This window comes from Stomoxys calcitrans, chromosome 1 (genome assembly GCF_963082655.1).
Source record: "Stomoxys calcitrans chromosome 1, idStoCalc2.1, whole genome shotgun sequence".
Lineage (NCBI taxonomy): Eukaryota > Metazoa > Arthropoda > Insecta > Diptera > Muscidae > Stomoxys > Stomoxys calcitrans.
The window spans coordinates 1,088,483-1,107,574 of record NC_081552.1 but is presented as its reverse complement, the minus strand read 5'-3'; the positions used below and the strand labels follow the sequence as shown (position 1 = coordinate 1,107,574).

Here is a 19,092-nt window from a genome sequence, read left to right as displayed (position 1 = left end):
CATTTCAAGTGGTCGACATAATGTGTAACACAAAAAAACTACCAATACAAAGCAGAAGCTGCCAATTGAGACAGAAAGCTTTGCCAACAGTTGTCGAGCCCCCCAGGCAACGGGGTGGAAATGTGCCATGTGCCAATAGGTGGCGAGAAAACGAGAGACAAGGCAAGGCAATAAACAAGCTTTTGCAAATGTAAACATATTTACGGATGTATTGGCTTTTTCTATTTTTTTTTTTCGCAGTAACCGTTAGTCACGTTCACGTGCTGCTGAAAGCGACTCATGTACAGCGGATAGCTGCCGGATAATCGTTTGAATTTCGACTCTTTTGAACCGTATCCAATATGGGAGCAGTTTACGCAGAGAGTTAGTAACGTCTTTAGGCTGGATTTGTGCAGGCGGCTCCATTGTTTTAATTGTCGTATAAAGCTCTATTGGGGAGATACAACAAAAATTTGCAAAACTTCAGATTTCCACGAAAATGACGTGTATTTGTATGGACACTTGTGCCTATCTATGACTACCGTGGTGTGTGTCAAACAAACACACACATACGAACGCAAATAGTTTTGTTTATCGTTTGATATGCTATTTTTTTTAATATCAATTATAATATATTTAATACAATAACAACGAGTGGGCGGACGGACAAAAAGCTCAAAAGAAAGCTGCTGTTTTGCTGGTTGGATGTGTATAAAGACTACACAAGCGCCTCACCGCAGCTATTCAATTAAAATCGCTTAAGAATATCGCGGTGACAAATAATAAAAGCGAAAACCAACCAAGGACAAGGAAGAAAACAATTCAACTACTCAACACTCAAAATAGTCCGCATAAATCTCAAATCAAATTGAACTTCGATTGGCGTAGGAGCAACAAACAAATAAAAACCATCGAGTCGAGAATTTGTAGAAGGGGGAAAAATTAACCATCCATACATACAGTATTGAAGCACGTCCAGAAAATCGCAACAAATGGTTTTTTAAAGCGTCTTCAGGCAGGGCGTGTAATCTGCAGCAACTTCTTCAGCACTCCACCAACAGTGGCTGCAAATATATGATATTTCTGATCTCCCAATACTAGTAAGCGAGCGAGCATGTCTGTTCCAGATATATTGATTGTGGACAGCCCGGTGGGAAAACTGGATGAGTGCAATCAAAGAGTAAATATTATTGTCATACTTACTTACCACGTTCATCATACAAATAATGGTGAATTCATCATCTGAATTTCATTGACTCTCCATGTCGATAAAGGTCATTGACGTCATGCAGTTGTTAATCACAAGGTGTGTGTATGTGTGTGTGTGTGTGTGTGTGTAGTGTGTAGTCGTTGTTTTTACCTTTTGTGGTGTACTATCCTTTAGTAAAACAGATATTCAAATAGTCATAGTATCCGCTGGAACAAATGAATTTACATATCCTCAGCCAATGATATCTCGTTCCCTTCGCCATTTTGTGCGCCATTGAGAAAAACGCACTCGAAGTTGGACTCTCAATTAAAACTGGACCGAAAAGCATGGTTGCTTTGTTGTTCCGACGTTACCATGTTCATGCATTTCTTAAATTTTGAAGCCTTTCCATCCAGAAATGAACGTTTTATAGCCACTAATTTCTAATTTTTTACCATTTTTAGAACTTTGTTCTACGTGGAACAAAAAGTGTACCAATATAGCATTGAATTAATATTATTTTCTACCTTGGAGATGTGTTCCACCTCCATTGTAGGATATAGTTATTTAAAAAGTTATATAAAAAACTCAAATATTTTAATTTTAGAGAAGTTCTATTACGAGACATAAAATTTTTCTTGAAAAATATATTTCAAGAAAACACTAAATAAATTCGGTCGGACATGCGGATAATGTATAAGGCCCACTACAATAAATTTGGAGATATGTCTATACGGTAGCTAAGTTACACATTTCATAGAAGTCGAGTGAAAAATGCGAGGCTCAATGCCCTAAATCGGGAGATCGGAATAGAATAATCGGCCACTACATTCAAATATGGTTCGATCTGCTTTCGGAAAAGTCGCTTATTGTTTCGCGAGTGAAATTTGACAGCAATCAAATGCTTTTGTTTCCATACGAAAACACTTTTTTTTATCGGCACTTATTGTTTTTTATATTTAATTTTTTTTTTTCGAAAATATATAGAAAAATTCTCCAATAAAACAATGAAAAATGGTGCTAATATCATTTTTATACCCTCCACCATAGGATGGAGGTATACTAATTTCGTCATTCGGTTTGTAACTACTCTAAATATTCGTCTGAGAGCCCATAAAGTATATATATTCTTGATTGTCGTGACATTTTATTTCGATCTAGCCAAGTCCGTCCGTCCGTACGTCTGTCTAAAGCACGCTTACTTTCGAAGGAGTAAAGCTAGCCGCTTGAAATTTTGCACAAATACTTCTTATTGGTGTAGGTCGGTTGGGATTGTAAATGGGCCATATCGATCCATGTTTTGGTATAGATGCCCTTTAAACCCATCTTGGGCCTTGACTTCTTCAGCCTCTAGAGGGCGCAATTCTTATCCGATTGGAATGAAGTTTTGCACGACGTGTTTCGCTATGACTTCCAACAACTGTGCTAAATTAGGTTCAAATCGGTCAATAATCTGATATAGCTGCTATATAAACCGATTTTGCATCTTGACTTCTTGAACCACTAGAGGGCGCAATTCTTATCCGATTTGAATGAAATTTTGTAAGAAGTATTTTGTTATGATGTCAAACAACTGTGCCAAGTTTGGTCTAAATCGGTCCATAACCTGATATAGCTGTCATAAAAACCGATCTGGGGACTTGTCTTCTTGAGCTTCTAAAGGGCGCAACTCCTATCCAATTTGGCTGAAATTTTGCATGACGTATTTTATTATAAGAACAACTTCTTGAGCCTCTAGAGGTCGAAATTATTATCCGATTTGCCTGAAATTTTGTACGACGGATCCTCTTATAACCTTCAACATACGTGTTTATTATGGTCTGCATCGGTCTATAGCCTGATACAGCTCCCATATAAATCGATCTCTCTATTTTACTTCTTGAGCTCCCAAAGGGCGCAATTCTTATTCGAATTGGCTGACATTTCACACAGGTCTCCAAAATATAATTTAATTGTGGTCCGAACCGGACCATATCTTGATATGGCTTTAATAGCAGAGCAAATCTTTTCTTTTATCCTTTTTTGCCTAAGAAGAGATGCCGGGAAAAAAACTCGACAAATGCGATCCAGGGTGGAGGGTATATAAGATTCGGCCCAACCGAACTTAGCACGCTTTTACTTGTTTATGCTATTTTCCTCACTATTAGCACAGTACTACTTTTCCGCCTATTTTTCTCCTACTTTTCGCCGAAGTTTGCAAAAAAAAAAAATATTTTTCGCTTCATGCAATGCGAAGCCGTACTTTGCATAAGACGTACTTTTTCCAACATAAGTTAAAAAACTACTCAATTAAAAATCCGTAGGCAAGGAGTTGTACAAACGTGCAACCCTTACAAAAAAAGTACTACTCAAAAAGTTATCTACCCTCGGAAGAACCAACTGATTAGTTGTGGTAGAATGACAAAAATTAAATTCATTAACAAGAAAAATTGGAGACCGACATTTCAATAACTTAAAAAGAAACAAAAGCAAACGATAATTAACATACGACAGGAAATCACAACCGAGAAAACGACACACATAGGGAGTTATATGAACACGACGACCTACACCGTAAACAAAACGAATCGTATTGTTAAAAGCGACCTGAATACGATGCATGCTCCCTTGCGACGCACTGGAGTACACCTCCAGACAATATAAAATGGCATTTATTACCCGATGTCGCTGAAATTTGAAACTGAGTTGTTTTAAGCCTCCCGCTTTCTGACCCAGATATTGTAAAGATCGGGCGATATATAGATATAGCTATCATATAGACCGATATTCCAAGCAAGGGTCTGAAGCCCATAAAGCCTTTATTTATTACCCGATTTCTCTGAAATTTGAAATAGTGAATTTGTTTTACGCCTCCCGACATCCGACCGAAATATGAATCAGATCAGACTATACAGATAAAGCTGTCGATCTTCTAATTTTGGGTCTTAATCCCATAAAAAGCGGATTTCTTGCCTGATTTCGCTGAAACTGTTACTTTTAAATGAGTTCTCGGGACCTGAATAAAATATGATGGATACCAGCGCCTATTTAGATATAACTGTGGATATAGTAGTGGAGTTATAATAAAATAAGATGATTATTTTTTCCCTGGTGGTGGGTATCCAAAGTTCGGCACGGCCAAACTTAACATGTTTTTACTTGTTGTAGCTGAGTCCGAACGGTGTGCCGCAGTGGGACACCACTGAGGGGAGAAAGTTTAACATGGCATGGTACCTCACAAATGTGGCCAGCATTAGGCACCGTCACATAAAACACGTGATAACCAAGAATGGCTAGAAAAAAACATGTTCCGCACCTCATTTCGTCCACGCATAGACTTTCTAATTCGTTAGATGCCAATCTGATGGAATTTTCTATTTGGGCTATTTTAGAGAGCAAGGTAAGGACTAAGAAATATGACAGTTGAATGCGCCAAAGAAGTTTTTTGAGCTGGATCGCTACAATACAAATCGGTCTAAAACCTGATATAGTTCCCATATACAACAATCTTCCGATTTGATTTCTTGAGTCTTTACAAGCTGCAATTTTTCACTTTGTGCAATATTTCAGTCAAATCAGACAAAAATTGCAGCTTCCAGGGGCTCAAGAAATCAAATGTGGAGATCGATTTATATGGGAGCCATATCAGGTTATAGACCGATTTGGATCATACTTGGCACAGTTATTAGAAGTCATACCAAATCTGAACCATATGGCCCATTTGCAATCCTTAACGACCTACATCAATGTTAAAAATCTGTGCAAAATTTCAAGCGGCTAGCTTTACGCGTCCGACCGCTATCGTGATTTCGACAGAAGGACCGACGGACATGGCTGGATCGACTCAGAATTCAGACTGGATCGACCCCTTTCCTAACTCGAGCTAGAATTTTTCTAAGACAGCTCTGTTTTCGGATTCTTTTCTAACCATTCGATACTAATGGCTTCAGTTAAATGATTCCATTCAAAGAACTGGATGTGGAAAACAGCTTTAAAGTTTTTTTCTCTTTTTTAAATTTTTAACGACCCTGGACGCTTGTAGCTATGTACATGTAAATCTATACTATGTATATGACCAGAGGTGGTGTCCAGACCACCCTAATGTCTATACATGTTTTAGTTGAAGCGTTTACTAGCCCATCCCACAGAATGAACCCGCGACAAATATTTTTTTCTGGCCAGGCGCCAAAAGCACAGAACGGGTCATTCGTTATATTTTCCTCGTCGTAATTGTTGAGCAGCGGTAAAGACAATGGGACAGAGTAGAATAGAACAAAACCATTTGGCTTTGCTAACAAAACAAACACCTAGACAATGTAGTCAGTATAGTTCCGACAATGCATCATTTTGCAATCAGTTATGTTCCCCGCTCTCCAAAGAATCCTAAGTGGAGGTGTAATTTGTGAAAATCTATTGAAATTCCCCAACGTAGTCAATTACCGAGCGCTGACTTTGTCTTATGGCAAGCACTTAACTTATTCCACCAATGTCAAGGTAATCAATTACAACAGATGTACATCGATAGCTACACATTATACTGTACCTGAGGACAGACTACGCCCAAGAGGGTAGTAACTCAAACTCTGAAATGTTCGAGGCAGTAGCCCTTCTTGGTAAGGCGATTGGTGTGTTATTGGAGTGTTACATCACTGTTTTGTTTCATGTGGCGGCAAAACGCCTATTGCTAAAAATCGATTTGTTCTTATGACACTATTGAAGCAAATGCAAATGCATGTGCTTTGTACGTGTTAAATGTACACACAGGGTAGGGGCAGACGACGTATTTGTTCGTTAAATATATTTAAAATTTCTTATCTTGTTTGTGTCGAACGTCCAACTGGCGTTGATAGCATCTGGAGACTTTGGTTTATTGGCCTCTAAGCCGTTTTGGATTTTGCAGATTTTGATGGGTGATTTAAAGGGTGTCACATAAATGTACGTATCTGCATTATGGGCTTATGGAAATTAGCCGTTGTGCTTCATTCATGAATTATTAGGTCACGTGTATAGATAAGAACCGGATTGAAAACAAAAGCGAAGCAGCGAAAATACAAAACGAAACTGAATTAAATGTCAAAATACAAAGACTTGATTAGGTTCTATAAACGTTTTATTGGTTCTATTAAAGTATAAATATGTATGTATACTAGATGGGGTCGAAAAAATTGAGACCATAGGTTTCGTTCGGCATGTAAATAATTAAAAAAAAAAAATCTTATATATAAAATTCAATTTGTGTTTGTTTGTCGGTTTGTTTGTTTGTTCCGTATAGACTCAAAAACGGCTGAACTGATTACCTTGAAATTTTCACAGATTGTGTAGGAAGGTCTGGAAGGAAACATGGGCTATGTAATTTTTTGATATCGGGAGGGGGGCGGACCCTCCCTCTCACCCCAAAAGTACTAAGCAAAATTAAAAGTGGGCATTTCGGGACAATATGGGATTCAAATGAAAGGTATTCATGAATAGAGCACGAATTTCATAATAAAAGTTGGGTCCAAGTTCCTGGCGGGCCGCCCAGCCCCAAACCCCCTTAAAATATGTTTATTGGGCGATCATGACAATATGGGACTCAAATGAAAGGTATTCGGGAGTAGATTACGAAAATGGTCAGGATGTAGGAATAGGCTTTATAGTTTATTGATAACGTAAGGGGGCGGTCCCTCCACCGTTACCCCAAAAACTTCACCCAAAATCAAAAGTGGACCGATAAGGACAATATGGGTATCAAAGGAAGAGTGTGCGGGAGTAGATAACGAATCTGGCATGCAAATTCATGTCGAAGTATAGGGAGTCACCCTACCCCCACAAAAACGCCCAAATTTGGCATATCAGCCAATCACGGATATATGGGACTCGGTTTGTTTGTTCCGCATAGACTGATTTTCGATTTTCTCGAAATTTTCGCATATTGTGTAGATTGGTTTGGAAGGAAACATGGGTTATTAAATTTTTCGGTATCGGAAGGGGGACGGACCCTCCCCCTTATGCCAAAAACACAACCCAAAATCAAAAGTGGGACGATCGGGACAATATAGGTATCAAATGAAAGGTATTGAAGTAGAATATGGTGTCAAAATTTCTAAGAACCCATCGGGCAGCGCCAACCCCAAAACTCCCCCAAACAAACATATTGGGCGTTAATTTCAATATGGGGCTCAAATGAAAGGTATTCGGGAGTAGATTTCGAATCTGGTAAACAAAATCAGATCGAAATATAGGGGGTCACGCCACCTCTCAAAAACGCCATTAGACCCAAACTTGACCGAACTTATTTTCTTAAAATTTGCATAGATTTTGTACGTTTGTCTGGAAGGAAACATAGGCTATATCATTTTTAGATATCGGGTGGAGGCGGACCCTCTCCCTTATCCCAAAAATGCCTAAGGTTGTCTCAATCTCACATGACGATCTTGCAATATCAGCTGGCGCACAGCATCAATGCTTTTTGGAACAACAAGTGAAATTCGCCTTGAATTCACCATGTCTCGGTTGAATTCACCATACCATACCGGTAAACAGTGGTCCTTGATGGAGCTTCATCGCCAAAAATTTCCACGTTGAAAGTTGTAAAAAATAATCGAACGAAAATGTTTACGATTTAATTCCATTTCTTTCCATAAAAGGTTTTTTAGAGTAGAACACGAATCTCATAAATATTTTCAAGGCCAACTCATTGAGTGTCCGCCCCATCCCCCAAAACACCCCCCAAACCGGTCATGTTTGCGACTATGGAAATATGGGGCGCAAATGAAAGATATTTGGGAGTAGACGACCATGAATCTGATATCAACATTCGGGACATTCAACAACAACATTCAACATTTGCTGGCTTTTGCAATAATGTATTTAAATGAATGGTTTTTTGATATTCAATTTTGAGGCCAATGGCAATATGGGGTTCAAATAAGTGATATAAAGATATATGGGAAATAGAGCACGTTGCTGATCTATTTTCAGAGCTTAGTGTTTGGGGGACCATCTCACTCCCCAAAACACCCCTAAATCGGGCATATTTAAATGAAAGGTATTGGGGGGGCAGAGCAAGAATTCATACCCACTTTCGGGACGAATTTTCTGGGGGTCTACACCTTTCCCAAAATACCCCACAAACAGCAATTTCAATTCAATAAAGGTATTTGGGAATAGAATAAAAATTTTAAAACCAAATGTAGGACTATGCATTTAGGGCATCACCTCTTCCCCAAAACACCCCTAAAGGGTAAAAATTTTTCGACCATGCCAATATGTGGCTCAAATGAAAAGTATTTGAAATTAGAAAACGAATTTGATAACTAATTTTGGGGCCAATGGCCCTAAACCAATGGCAATATGGGGTTTAAGTAAATGGTATTTGAGAGAAGAGCACAATACTGATATTTTTCAGGGCCAAGTGTCTGAGGAACCACCTCACCCCCGAAAACACCCCTAAATCAAACATCATGAGAATATCGGGTTGAAATAAAATATTTTAAGAATGGAGTACACCTTACACCCAAACTTAAATTCGTAGACCAATAAAGATCACATGAGATTGAGATAAAGGCACTTATATTGTTAAACTGTTAGTCAAGCGATACACTATGTTCGTAGCATCTTTATAAAGTAATATACAGAAAACAAGTGAAAGCGTGCTAAGTTCGGCCGGGCCGAATCTTGGGAACCCACCTCCATAGATTCTGCTAAAAATGTATACAAAATAAATTTAGTTGAAGTGCATGATTTTACTCTACATACCAACCATCTGTAAAACCAGCAAAAATTGAAGCTCTAGGAACCGAACGAGGATGATCGAGAGCCTGGTTTACCTGGGAGCTATATCAGGTTATAGACTGATTCGGACCGTATTTAGCGCAGTTATTGGAACTCATAAGAGAACACTTTGTGCAAGATTTCAGCCAAATCGGACAAAAATTGCGGCTTCCGGGGGCTCAAGAAGTCAAATCGGGAGATCGGTTTATATGGGAGCTTTATCTAAATCTGAACCAATATGGCCAATTTGCAATCCCCAACGACCTACTTTAATATTAAATATCTGTGCAAAATTTCAAGCGGCTAGCTTTACGCGTTCGACCGCTATCGTGATTTCGACAGACGGACGGACGGACATGGCTAGTTCGACTCAGATTTTCGAGACGATCAAGAACATATATACTTTATGGGGTCTAAGACGAATATTTTTAGGTGTTACAAACGGAATGACTAGATTAGTATACCCCCATCCTATGGTGGTGGGTATGAAAATTGAAATTTAAGGAAATTTGGTGCAAAATAAATACAAGTTCAGGCCCATTGATAAGTATACCGATCGACTCAGAATCCCTTTCTGTCTGTCCGTCTATCCATGTTAATTTGTGTACAAACTATAGATCGCAATTTTCATCCGATTGTCTTCAAATTTGGCACATAAATTTTTTAGGCGTAGATACGAAACTCATTGAAATTGGATTCTCTCGAAATTTGGCAGCAAAGATTTTCTCTTGTCTCATAGAAATCGGTTAAGATTTAGATATAGCCGCCATGTATGTGTATCGCCCGATTTTCACTTCTAAAGCCACTGCAAGAGCATTTATTGACCAATCTTGCCAAATTTTCCACAAAGCTTTCCTCGACGACTTCTGAAATATCGGAGAAGTTTGCTCGAAATCGATTCAGATTTAGATATAGCACCCACATATATGTTCGTCAGATTTTGGGTTTGCATTAATGTTGTCATTTGTCAACTGCCGTTATTAGAGTTTGTTTAATAAGCCATCTGAAAACATCCGCCGTGGTCCATCAAATTGGTTCAGAGTTATTTATAGCTTCCATTTTGTATTTACTTCAAGGATAGGTGTAGGGTATTACACAGTCGGCACTGCTCGACTTTTGCTCGGCAAGCTGTCAGGGTAATAAGCGATTATTTTGTGGTCCACCCAGGACTCCTTCTTGTACTATAATCTAAACCCAAATTAAAAAAAAAAATTGTCTAAAGGATTAAGGATCTCCCAATATTCTTTGCAACTGCCCAATTGGAGAGCCTTTTTACCCTTAAAAACAATTATATATTGTCCCTTATCTTCCGCTAATGAAGGGTTTCCACGACCCCCTTCCGCATTTGGGCGTTTCAAAGAAGAAAATTTTGGTAGTAATTCATATTTTCCCAAATATTTTGTCCATGTTCATAAAAAGTGCCGGTCCAATCTCTAAAAAGAACAGAACCAATTTTTATTATGCATCCGTTTTCCATAAATTTGAAGTATTTTAGTTATTTTTATCGAAAACCGTAAAATGTATGATTTAGACTACTGTAATAATCTAAAACGCCTATAAATAATAAAAAATATAAATTTAATTTGTTTATGTTTTCGGGTGGACCTATATTTATTTCGCGCACTGTATTTTGTGGTTATTAGTCTGCATTTTTGGTTTTTCTTTGCCATTCAAAGCGGTCTGCGCTAATGTAACGTGTGCATGTATTTGTAAGCGTATCTATGTCATTGCACTGCTCCCCGCAAACCCCTCTGTTTTTAGCAAACATTAGGCGAGACTTATCTCTTCGCGGGTTGTAGGAAACATTTTCAATAGAAATAAGAATTCATTGGAATTAGAGGTTCCGTTCGACCGCAATTAAGTCTAGCATTTCAGTAGATCGATTTCAACACTCACGTGCATTTCGCTTTGTTCGGAAGCGAGAAGTTTGTCGCATTGCCATTGAATACAAAAATGGAGAGAGGCGGTTTTCTGATACTGATCTTGTCTTTGTTTCTTTTCCAGCAGAATGGCTCTAATTTTGGAGACGCTGCAGCTGTAGCCCAAGCCAAGGCAGATGGAACGGCCATCGCAACGTGCACACCCACTTTGAGGACTTTTAGCGTGCTGGTTAAGCATGCACTGGAACCAAATGAACTGGTGGGCTTGACGGGAGACCACAAATCCTTGGGGTCTTGGAGATTGGAAGACTCGGTGGCGTTAAAGAAAAAAGGTGAAAGTGGCAACGAGTGGTCGGCCAGTGTCATGCTACAGTCTTGTGAGAAGATCAACTACCGATATTTTACCTATGTCCAGGACCAAAATCATCAGAAACACATTCGGCTCTGGGAGAGCCACTTGAAACCAAGAACCCTTGACGCTTGTCAGACCAATTGCCGCCTAGTGGATGTCTTTGGAGAGAATTCTAATGGCGAGGTACAACTTAATCGCGGCTGGATCACTCAGGAGCTCATATACCAATTCAAATTCGAAAGGGAGCGCATGTTCCATGTACACGATATTGAGAAATTCGATCCCGAAAATGTCTGGATCAAGCTTGTGCCTTTGCAAGAAGACCTTGAGACGCCCATGGATACCAAAGTAACGGCTGTGAACGTTGAAGTAGTGAAGATGAGTAACAATGAAAGCTTGCTGCAACAACAACCGTCCATGGGTGTACCCCATAAACGCAACGAGGTTGTGATATTCCATGTGACTGTTCCTAAGATGTTAGTTCCAGCATTTGCCTTGGTTTTCCACTCGGCCAAGGATCAGCTGCCCATGGGCAAGACAGTTATTGTGCCCTCTAGTTTGCAGGGTAGCGAAGGAGAACTGGAACTAAGCATTAGAGATGCGACCGCCGACACTCAATCGAACGTAGTGGCCCGCCTGAAACTACCCTATTTGGTGGTGAAGCCTTTTACTGAAGTCGATATACTCGATTTTCGTACCACCTATGCCCATTACTGGCCAAAATCGTGGCCCATTTTGGATGTGGGCCACAGAGGCAATGGAAAGAGTTACATAGCCAATCCTCCCAAAGAAGTGGAAAATACTGTGGCCTCGTTTTTGAAAGCTTACGAAGTGTTTGCCGACATGATTGAACTGGACGTCCATTTGACATCGGACGGCATCCCAGTGATATACCACGACTTTGGTCTACGCACCGCTCCTCATGGAAAAGAGATCACCGAAATTTCTCAACTGGAATACGTGCTCATAAAAGACATTACCTACGATGAGTTGTGCGCCCTGCGAGTCTTTGCCGTTATCAACAATGAAATTAAGGAGTACACATCGCACAACGCCGAACCCATTGTGGAGCGACGCATATTCCCGCGATTGGTGGATGTCTTGGAGGCCTTGCCCAAGACTCTGGGAATCGACGTGGAAATTAAGTGGCCCCAGCGCAAGCAATGTGGTGGAGTAGAGGCTGAGCAAACTATTGATAAAAACTTCTTCATAAACCGTGTGCTGGAAATTATTATACACAAGGGATGCGGTCGCCCCTTGATCTTTTCCAGCTTCGATGCCGACATCTGCACCATGTTGCGTTTCAAGCAGAACATTTTCCCTGTGATGTTTCTGTCGATGGGCGAGACGAAAAAGTGGGAACCTTTCCTGGACCTTCGGACGAGGACCTTCCAGCAGGCAGTCAACAATGCGCAGGCATTTGAATTGGCCGGCACTGCGCCCCACGCCGAAGACTTTATTAACAATGACCTGGCAGCAGGCATGATGCAGAGGGCCCGCAGTCTGGGTCAAATCGCTCTGGTCTGGGGCGATGATTGCAATTCCAAAGAGGCTGTAAAGTATTTCCACACCATAGGCGCTACCGCTACCTGTTACGACCGATCCGACCTCTACATGCCCGACAACAAAGAGCGTTCGTTTTTCAATTCCTCGATGTCGCTGCAAGAGTTCCAAGGACAATGCCGTCCCAACTAGTGATATGGTCAATTCTGTTATGTGCTAATAAGTATTCCTTCCAAAGTGTAATTAACACTCACACACACACACACACACCCATATATATAGACAAATTTTTTATACACTCCATTTCTGTTCACCAATGCTGCCATTCGACGATAAGACATGCCATATGTAATTTCAAAAACAACAACTCTGAAAGTTGCCCACATCGTGTGATACGTACGAAAAATTTAACATGGCCAATGAATGCAACTTTTTTGATTAAATGATACATGCATATGTAAAGAAACAAGTACAATACATATGAGAACACATGCCGATTAGAGCACGCTCTATTCGTATTCGACAGCTATATGAGCGGACATGTCTTATCGTCTAATGGCAGCCTAACTAAGTATTGCTAAAATATGCGTTTAGGTGAGGCAAATGTTTAAACTTCTGGTTATGTTAAATTTCATTGTTTTACTATTGCTTTGTTTTAAATAAATTTTAACAAATACAAACAAGCACAACAATACTACGTTGGATTTTGTTCCTTAAACTTTTCATTTAACAAGTCGCTTTTGCAGAGTTATGTGCTCCTCATTTGGTATTTGCTCAACACTTGCTTCACCACAGTGTGTCAATAAAATTGTTCAAAATATTAGAGCCTACTTCATCGTCGATTTTAATATTTTCCCCTAATGGAAAAGATTTACTGATTAAGGGGTTTTTTTTTTTTTAAATTAACTTTTATGCCCACAACCAAACGATTGCTGCATTTAATTTTGTCATCGTATGAAAAAACACTACACTCATAGAAAAAAGTTTGCGGAAAATAGCAAACGCTGTCTGCTGAATATTAGCAGTTATTTTGCTGCTATTGTAGCAGTAGTTCTGCTATTACAGCAGCAGTACTGCAATTTCAGAGTAGCAGACTTACCGTTGAAAAGTCTGTTGTTTGCTGAAAATGACTGCTGCTTAATTATGAAGGGGATGGTAGAAGAAAAGAAAAGAACGCTTATGTAAATGTGGGTCTCAAAGGATATTTATAATCACCACTGTTTCTGACTGCCATAATGTAGATACAAAAGACCATGTCAGTCATGTGCACATTAGTAGAGCAGTAACAAAAATGCGAGATAGCACAGCGAAATTTCGAAATCAATACCAATGGATGGATCAGGTTTTCATCAAAAATGTTAGTGGTGGACGGATAACAGAGGAAAGCATGGTTAAAAGAGGTAACCCACGGTTAATAGAGGTAAAAAACCACAAGCACAGCATGCCGGTTAACAGGGGTAACGGGTTAATAGAGGCCTGGATAATCCAGGTTCAACTGTACTTCGCATTTGTGTCCACTGAGAGGTAGGGTATAAAATGGTCGGCTTTACCCGATTTTAATTTGCAATAAATAGACAACTTTAAAACGGATTTAAAAGAAATATCATAGATGGATGCTTCCAGTTTAAAAATATCAATCATAACAAAGTGTTTAGCCAATGGTGTTAGAAACATGATGTTGTTGTAAGTTGAACATTTCAAATTGATTGCTAAGTTGCTTTGTATTCGATGGCCATCTCAGTTGATTTGGCTACAGAAGTTATAACTTGTTTCTTTGCCTTCATCGCTTGTCGAAATGGGGGAGCATGGCGAGAGCATCATTAAGAAGCCCATTGCGGCTTGTGGTTAGAATGCCCGAATGCTATGAGAAAAAGAAACACATTGTTGACCATTTTGGTTGGTTACAACAACGATCCCCTCAACGATTTCATTTGAATATGCCGCTTTCATAGAGACGATGAGCAAGAATTCGATGTTTCCATATCTCGAAAGTGGAGCTTTACGGTCTGCAGCAGCCGCCGCCGCATCATCAGCACCCAAAAGGTATTGTTTTCTCTTTGGACTTTCAGTTATCGTTGGTCATTGAAGCATCGAGTTTGATGGATCTTGGGTTCAGAACTTAAGACAACAAAGAAGTGATTAAAAAATAACAAATCTAGTGGGTGAATCGCGTTAGACAAAAACTATTTCGCTTTTCCCATGGTCGGACATACGTTGCAACAGCATTCAAAGCAGAGTGTAATTAAAACTTTTCCTTTAAACAGTGCCATACATTCGGTATTTCCCCAGTGCTATGAAAAATGGTTATGTGCGTGTGTGTGTGTGTGTGTTATTTTGCAAACTTGATGTCATATCAAGAAAACAAAATACGCAAAGCGTTATTTGTGATAAAAAAAAAAAAAATTGCAACTGTTTTCAACATTTTATTTTGGTCTATTTTATTTGCTTATGGCCTGTCATTTCATTTCGCCGTGCTTTAATTCCCTTGTGCTGTGAATTTGTGTATGGAATTGATAGAAAGTAGAACAACCCAACAAAGTGCACTTCAGATACTTTCTAAGTATCCAATAAATTTTGCAGTTTGTTATCTTTTGTCATATAAGAATTTGGAGAATAGGTTTGTTCGCTAATTTTTCCGCAACGGAACTAAAGGGAATAGTTAATGACGTAGTATTGAAGTGGTACAAACAATTCTAATGGGTTAGGTTACACTCAACGACATTTGTTATTCAAAATGGCAAAAAGTTTGCCAACACAACAGCTTTGGTCTGCTGAGCATGGGAATGCTGATATGGATGCTATTTTGGCAAGCATAACAATTCGGTTTGATATTTTCACATACACACATCTACTGTTTCAACTACAAAATCTGGTAAAATATTGAGCACTGCCTTATGGCCAACGAATTATTTGTAAAATAGCAGACAAGTCAATCTGCATTGAGAGCGTACATTGAAACTCATGTTATAGAAAATATAACTAATATTACATTGTATTTCGCATATAATATTTCACTTTCCTATTTTATTTTGTTGTTGGATTCATTCAGGTTAGACCAATGGTCATTAACTTTTTGCTTCTATTTCAAATCGATAAGCAAACGAACAAAAACCTTTCAAAGAGTCTCAGCTATGTGGTGTGTTAAATGTGTTGGGGGCGGGCTGTAATAATCGCGATAACGCCCTTTGCTAGAGGGCTCATCAGATTGCTATGCCATCAAAAGATGACATGCATCCAACTACTCACCCCATTAGTGAGCAACTTCAACTCGAACATACTCATCGAACCCGCTTTGGCTAATAATATGCGGCGAATAGTACTAGTCCCACTCACTTCTCCTCGACTAATAACTAATAATCTCGCCCATATTGAGCTTTACGATCAGGTTTTGGCACCGTGCTTCTCCAAACATGACCTCATATTTCTCACACACAGGTTTGATTCTGCGTCCTCTGAACAGATTTACAGATTCGGAGGATAATCTTCGCCAGATCGACTGGAATGCCATTTAAAATTTAACTTCCGTTAACCTTCAAACGCAATTTATTCAACAAAACGTTCATGAACTTTATAATGATACGGTTCCGTTGAGAACTAAACGTATTACTACAACTAAAAAGCCCCGGCATGACTCGACTATCAAGCATTATATTGTCGATAGAGATAGAGCTTATAACTGGTGGAAACGTTACAAGACGCCGGAGATGTCAGTAATGAATTTCGCTGCTCTCGGAAGCGAGTAAGCACTTATATTAACCTTGCTTTGTCTGATTATTACTCCACCCGATTTGATTCTGCATTGGACTCTAAAAGTAAGTGGAGAGTAATTCATGAGATTGGTGCTGGAAAACCAAAGGTTTGTTCCTCAGTGCAGGTTGATGTGAATGATCTCAACAAATCTTTCACAAATATTGCAACCATTCCGTTGGATCCCTCATATTATAGCGGTTCTGATCTAACAGCTGGGAATATATCCTTCGAAGGATGCTTTGAGTTTTGGAATACCTTCAAAGCAATTCATTGCTGTCTAATGTACAGTCAGGACTTCGAACTGAGCACAATTGTATCAGCACGTTATTGGAGGTGTACGAGTCAATGAGGAGTGAGAGCGATGAGAAAAAAGCATGTTTTCTTGTCCTTCTAGACAACTCCAAGGCCTTTGATACTGTCGATCACTGCAACCTTGGCATTAAACTTCGACGTTTCTTAAATTTTTCTTATACGTCGACAAACCTTACAATGAGTTATTTCTCCAACCGAACACAATCCGTTTATGCAGGAAGTACTATATCCACACCCTTGGCGGTATGTAAGGGAGTCGCTCAGGGTTCTTTAATAGGCCCCCTACTAGTTAATATATATGCGAATGACCTTCCCAGTCAATTAATGCGAGTTATTAATTTCACTATTGAATCATCAATCCTTAGCGACGGAAGGAGGAAATCATTTTGACAACATTTTGCAAAAATATGGGCATTGTCTCTTTTTCACAACTCAGATTTACCATTGTTGCGTTAGCCTCGTCGTCTGAGTCCGCCAAAGGTTCCTCCTCACGAGATTCCTTCCATCTTGTCTTGATGAGTTTCCTTACTCATCCAGGGGCAAAAGTCGGACGGTGCCGACTGTGTAATACCCTACACCTACCCTATAAGTACCATGTGGGAGCTATATCCAATTCTGAACCAATTTTGATATACCTCGGTGGATGTTTTCGGATGGGTTATTAAATAATCCCTATCAAATTTCGAACAAATATGTTTAAACAGTAATAACTACGGTTGACAGATTCCAACATTATTCCAAATTACCCAAAATCTGACGAACACATAAATGGGAGCTGTATCTAAATCTGAACCGATTGCGACCAAACTTTATAGATATTATGGTAGTTGTCGAGGGAAGCGTTGAACAAAATTTTGACAAGATTGGTCAATAAATTAGCTTGGAGTTGCTCTAAGAGTGAAAATCGGGCGATATACATATATGGTAGCTATATCTAAATCTGAACCGATATCTATGAAATTCGCCAATAATGTCGAGAGTCATAAGAAAATCCCTCCTTACGAGAGAATCGGTTAACAAATGAGCACTTTGGGAGCTATATGGGAGCTATATCTAAATTTGAACCGAGTTTGAGCAAACTTCTCAGATATTGTGGTAGTCGTAGAGGAAAGCGTTGTACAAAATTTTGGCTATATCCATGTTTAGTCAGTTTTAGACAATATTTGATACTGATACTGAGAGGCCTAAAACTACTGGCATCAGCAAAATCGGGAACAACAAATAAGGGTTTATGGATCTAATACTCTAAAAGCGGGAGATCGGTCTATATTGCGACTATATTAACATATAGTCCGATGAATCCTGTCTTAGTTCAGGTCAAAATCTTCGATTTCGATTTTCAAAATCGCGCTGCAATCTTTAAAAATAAAGATATTGAGCTGAAATTTTGCACAGGTTCTTTTTTTGTCCATAGGCAGGTGAAGTTCGAAGATGGGCTATATCGGACTATATCTTCACATAGCCCCCATATAGACGGATCCGCCAATTTAGGGTCTTAGGCCAATAAAAGCCAGATTTATTATCCGATTTTGCTGAAATTTGGTACAATGAGTTGTGTTAGGCCCTTCGACATCCTTCGTCAATTTGGTCCAGATCGGTCTAGATTTGGATATAGCTGCCATATAGACCGATACTCCGATTTAGGGTCTTAGGCCCATAAAAGCCACATTTATTATCAGATTTTGCTAAAATTTGGGACAGTGAGTTGTGTTAGGCCCTTCGACATCCTTCGTTAATTTGGGTCGGATCAGTTAAGATTTGGTTATAGCTGCCATATAGACCGATCCTCCGATTTAGGGTCTTAGGCCTATAAAAGACACATTTATTATCCGATTTTGCTGATATTTGGGACAGTGAGTTGTGTTAGGCCCTTTGACATCCTTCGTCAATTTGGTCTAGGTCGGACCAGATTTGGATACAGCTGCCATATAGACCGATCCTCCGATTTATGATCTTAGGCCCATAAAAGCCTCATTTATTATCCGATTTTGCTGAAATTTAGGACAGTTAGTTGTCTAAGGTCCTTCGACATCTTTTTTTTAATCTGGCCCTGATCGGTCCAGATTTGGATATAGCTGCCATATAGACCGATCCTCCGATTTATGGTCTTAGGCCCATAAAAGTCACATTTATTATCCAATTTTGCTGAAATTTAGTGAGTTGTCTAAGGCCCTTCGACATCTTTTTTTAATTTGGCCCTAATCGGATCAGATTTGGATATAGCTTGCATATAGACCGATATCTCGATTTAAGGTTTTGGGCCAATGGCGCAAAAGGTGTATTTATTGTCCGATGTCGCCGAAATTAGCCCCTTGACATATTTCTGCAATATGACGCAGATCAGTCCAGATTTGAATATAGCTGCCATATAGACCGATCTCTCGGTTTTAGGTTTT

At 39.4% G+C, this 19,092-nt stretch overlaps 1 protein-coding gene across 4 annotated transcripts; it reads left to right on the top strand.

Moving 5' to 3' along the window:
- Positions 1–249: 249 nt before the first annotated feature.
- On the top strand, positions 250–13,328 carry LOC106096187 (glycerophosphocholine phosphodiesterase GPCPD1). 4 transcript variants are annotated; one of them, XM_013263804.2, is made up of 2 exons: positions 250–1,159; positions 10,907–13,328. In XM_013263804.2, the coding sequence occupies exons 1-2, from the start codon at positions 1,094–1,096 to the stop codon at positions 12,824–12,826; spliced, it is 1,986 nt and encodes a 661-aa protein (XP_013119258.2). In that variant the 5' UTR covers positions 250–1,093; the 3' UTR covers positions 12,827–13,328. The 4 variants fall into 4 exon arrangements, with proteins under 4 accessions (XP_013119258.2, XP_013119257.2, XP_013119256.2 ...); XM_013263803.2 differs by having other exon boundaries at positions 10,904–13,328; XM_013263802.2 differs by lacking the exon at positions 250–1,159 and adding an exon at positions 5,478–5,641.
- Positions 13,329–19,092: the final 5,764 nt, after the last annotated feature.

What these genes read in the sequence shown, in the direction of transcription:
- LOC106096187 (XM_013263801.2), top strand. Translation starts at nt 5,507, where the DNA reads ATGTTCCCCGCTCTCCAAAGAATCCTAAGTGGAGGTGTAATTTGTGAA. An exon ending in CTTATTCCACCAATGTCAAG is followed by an intron (nt 5,642 to 10,903) that starts GTAATCAATTAC and finishes TTTCTTTTCCAG; the next exon opens with CAGAATGGCTCTAATTTTGG.